The 4,342-nt window shown below is 53.0% G+C and overlaps 1 protein-coding gene across 1 annotated transcript; it reads left to right on the plus strand.

Annotated features, from left to right (window-relative positions):
• Positions 1–1,763: 1,763 nt before the first annotated feature.
• On the plus strand, positions 1,764–3,986 carry CHC_T00010350001 (DEAD (Asp-Glu-Ala-Asp) box polypeptide 21-like, putative). The gene has a single exon (XM_005713571.1). The coding sequence runs from the start codon at positions 1,764–1,766 to the stop codon at positions 3,984–3,986; it is 2,223 nt and encodes a 740-aa protein (XP_005713628.1).
• Positions 3,987–4,342: the final 356 nt, after the last annotated feature.

The raw sequence follows: 4,342 nt of genomic DNA on the forward strand, positions 1-4,342 counted from the left end.
ATGACTTTCTGGTAGTGGAAACAAACAAGCAGCTAATAACGGAACTGTACAACAACCTCAGCCGCAAGTACAAAATCAAAAGGCTAGGCACACCCAAATTGTACCTCGGCTGGAAAGTCGAACACTTCGCTGACGGAGCAGTGAAAATAAGCCAGCCCAACTACGTTGACAGCATCCTAGCACACATGATAATGACAGAAGCCAATAGTACCAAAACTCCGTACGCAAACGGTCAAAAATGGCATAGACCAACTGCAGACGACAAACCTACACCCAAACTCAAGGAACAATATCAAAGCATAATGGGAGAGCTCAGATATATAGCAGATTACACGAGACCGAACATAACATTTCCAGTCAACAAATTGGCGGCAGCCACACACACCCCGACACGCCGTCACTGGCTGCAAATGAAAAGACTGGTTCGCTACCTCAAGCGAACAAAAAACGAAGGAATAATATAAAAAACAGCAAAAGAGCATCCTCAACTATGCACATTCATACAAGAACCCAGCAGACAGGAACAATCGCCATCTTCACTGGAATCATTTTCAGATGCAGACGTCGCAAACGACGCTGGTGACGGAAAGTCAACATCAGGAGGCGTGCACTTATACAACAAATCACCTATTGCTTGGAACTCGACAAAGCAATCAATGCAAGCCCTTTCTACATGTGAAGCCCAATACATAGCCGCTACAAGCAACTTACAACTCACGCAGTGGCTCCGAAGACTACTGAGTGAGGTCCAGCTATTAAGCAAAGAACCTACATCTGTGTACGTAGATAACCAAGCAGCCATAACAGTGGCAAAAAATACCGGACCAACAAAACGACAAAAATTCATTGACCTCAGACATCACTACTTACGAACTCACTTGAAAGCGGGAAACATCCAAGTCCTGCACGTCCCATCAACTGCCATGCTCGCTGACATATTCACCAAACCACTTCCCGCTTCGAAATTCCTAGCTATGAAGGAGGCCCTACACATCAGCAACAACACAAAAACAAAAACCTGACGCACCGAATCACTACCATGTTGTCGCAACAGGAGGCGTGTCATCACGCGATAGAAAAGCCAAAGGCTACTATCGCGACATCGATGTAGGAAATGTTTCGACGAACACTCGTCACCGGCGCGGCGTTCTGCCATCACGCGACGCGAACCGTACAACGGTACGCGTAGAACAGGTGTACAGTATGTACACCTATCACCTGTTGGCGGAGGACAGGCGACGGCGGAAGTAAGCGAGTAGAGCAGAGGCGATCCTGAAGGGCGGAGAGAGAGAAGTGACAGGAGAGTGAAGAGAACAGAGAATTCCATCTGAACCAAACGGCTCGTTCTTTTCTCATAGAATGAACATAGCTTTCGGCAGGGGAATGCCGCGTAGAGAAAACAGCTCCTTGATGGTTGTCCGTGCGGCTGCAGGCATTCTGCTGCGACCAACCACGGGCTTGCACTTGTTTTCAAGTACTCTGCGGCACACGTGTCATACATCCAACAGCGCTGCGCCAAGTGGGCGTTCGCCACTGGCCGTGGTGAAGGCGACGGCGGCCGTCCCTGGGCCCGCTGAAACGCCACTCACACCGCACTACCGACCAAATCCCTGACACATTCGATATGACCAATTTCGACTCTAAGGAGTCCACTGCCGACGTCGTCCGCACCGTCAGTCTTCACCGCCTTCATCCGTCGCCCGCCCTTTTACCATCCCCTTTACACACGCTCCTTCCCCACCCGCCCACACACCCAACCCACCATGGGAAGAGGAGAAGCAGGGTTAGTCATCCCCGCTGACGACCACATGGGCAATCTGCTTGCCGCCTCCGCCTCCGCGGACGGGCCCAAATCAGACAAGAAGAAGCTGAAGAAGGAGAAGAAGGAAAAGAAAGAAAAGAAGGAAAAGAAGAAGGACAAGAAAGAAAAGAAGGAAAAGAAGAAGAGCAAGCGCTCCGCAGACCAAATTTCAGAGTCCCGCGACAATTCTCCGTCCCCGCCACAGAAAAGGGCCAAGCTCGAAACCTCCACACCCGTATCGGAGAAACGCTCTGGAGACATCTGCATGGATGACGATGTCGAAGACACCGACATCGGTCTCGGCACCACAATCGCCGCCAAGGCTGATACCAATGCCGTGGCCTCGTTTGGCATGTCCGACATCACTGTGAAGCTGCTCAAGGACAAGGGCATCGAATCTCTCTTCGACATCCAAGCCGCCACCTTCAAGATGCTACGCACGGAGAAGAAGGACGTCATCGGCCGCGCCCGCACCGGTTCTGGCAAGACGCTAGCCTTTGTGCTCCCGATCATCGAGACTATCGCAGCCGAGTCCATGGCCCGCGTCCCCTGCCAGCAGAAGCCGCTCGTGCTGTGCTTGGCCCCAACTCGAGAGCTCGCCCAGCAGGTTCACCGCGACTTTGAGTGGATCGCGGGGGGGCACAGACTCACGACCGCTTGCTTCACTGGCGGAAGCGCAAAGGGGCCGCAGAAGGGCGCCCTTAGGTATGGCCTGGATGTGCTTGTCGGCACCCCAGGTAGGATCATCGACCATTTGGATGAGGGAAACCTATCTCTGGCAGGTGTCCGCTTTGTTGTCCTGGACGAGGCCGATGAGATGCTTTCCATGGGCTTTCAGGACGCCGTGGAAAGGATTTTGGGGGAATGCACGACTTCGGAGATGAAGCAAACGTTGCTGTTTTCGGCTACCGTACCGAGATGGGTCAAAGATTTGGCTAAAAAGTACATGAGGGGGGATGCGACGGTTACTGTTGATATGGTCTCCAGTGATACCAACAGGACGAATACTGATATTACACATCTGGCGATTTCTTGTCCGTACACAGAAAGGCCAGACACGATTGCGGATGTGGTGAAGGTGTACACGGGGGCGCTAGGAAAGACGATTATTTTTACAGACACCAAGGTCGAGGCGAACGAGGTTTCTGGGCATGAAAAGTTGATCAACTCGCTCGGAGGTGTTGGATTGCTTCACGGAGATATTCCGCAGGGGCAGAGAGAGGCGACGCTTGCGGCGTATCGTGAGGGCAAGATCCGAGTTCTGGTGGCGACGGATGTGGCGGCTAGAGGGCTAGATATCAAGGCGGTTGACCTTGTGTTACAGACGCATCCCCCGTCCAATTATGAGACATACATTCACCGTTCTGGAAGAACTGGGCGAGCTGGAATGACAGGTACTTGCGTGACATTTTACGGGCAGAGGGAGAAATATCTGATTGGGCTCATTGAGCACAAGGCCGGGATGAAGTTCAAGCGTGCCAACCCTCCGCAGGCGACGGACATCATCAAGGCGAGTGTAATGGATACGGTGAAGACGTTGTCGTCTGTGCATGAGGACAACTTGGCGCTGTTCCGTGAGGTTGCGCACAAGGTGGTGGAGAGCTACAACGGAGAGAAGGATGCAGCGGAGACTGCGCTTGCCGCGTCGCTGGCGTGCATGGCTGGGTATACGGCGGACCGATTCAAATCAAGATCATTACTGTCGTGCTTTCAGGACTGCACGGCGGCTATTTTCTGCGGAAGTCAGGGCTTTGAGTCGTCTGGGCATGCGTGGAGCATGCTGAGACGGGTGATCGGGGGTGATATTGCAGCAGAAATGAAGGGAATGCAACTGTGTAAGGATCGAAGCAAGGCAGTGTTTGACGTGCCAGAACGGCAGGTAAAACGGTTGGTAAAAGCTGCGCAGGACTTGCCTGACGGGTTTACGGTAGAGCTGGCGATGGAGACGTTGCCCGAGCTGGAAGAAAGCCCGTTTGATCTCAAGGCAGCGATGGGGAGCTTGGCCGAGAAGAGATTCTACCGGGGCAAGCGTGGTGGCGGGGGCGGAGGGTGGCGCGGCGGTGGGGGTGGAGGAGGTGGTGGAGGAGGATGGCGCGGCGGTGGGGGTGGAGGTGGGCGTGGCGGGTTCAGAGGCAGGGGACGGGGTGGGTTTGGAGGGGGAAGAGGAAGGGGCGGATTCCGGTAGAGGTGGGTGATTGCACTCGTGTATCGTATGCTGCGGATATGTTGCTACGGATAAGAGTTAGTTTTTGAGGTACGCACTCGTACGCTTTTCTTAATTTTTTTGGTATTTCAGAGTTGAATCGGTTGAACCTAACCGTGGAGCATGGCCAAGATGATTTACTGCAAGTTTTGTTAAAAAGGATTGAAAAATGTTGATTGCAGCGTTGGGAGGGGGCTGAACCGGTGTGAAAATTTGGAAAAAAACAAGAAAGCCGCAAGAAAGCCGGGCAACCTTTTTCTTCACCCACAGGTGTTCCCATTGCAACCACGAGAAGAGCATCAGTCACAAACGGCGAGAGCGAGAGCGAAGGCAAAGGC

The sequence above is a fragment of the Chondrus crispus genome, genomic scaffold (assembly GCF_000350225.1).
Source record: "Chondrus crispus Stackhouse genomic scaffold, scaffold_138, whole genome shotgun sequence".
NCBI classification, from domain to species: domain Eukaryota; phylum Rhodophyta; class Florideophyceae; order Gigartinales; family Gigartinaceae; genus Chondrus; species Chondrus crispus.

Coding starts and splice junctions, on each gene's coding strand:
- CHC_T00010350001 (XM_005713571.1), top strand. CDS start 1,764: ATGGGAAGAGGAGAAGCAGGGTTAGTCATCCCCGCTGACGACCACATG.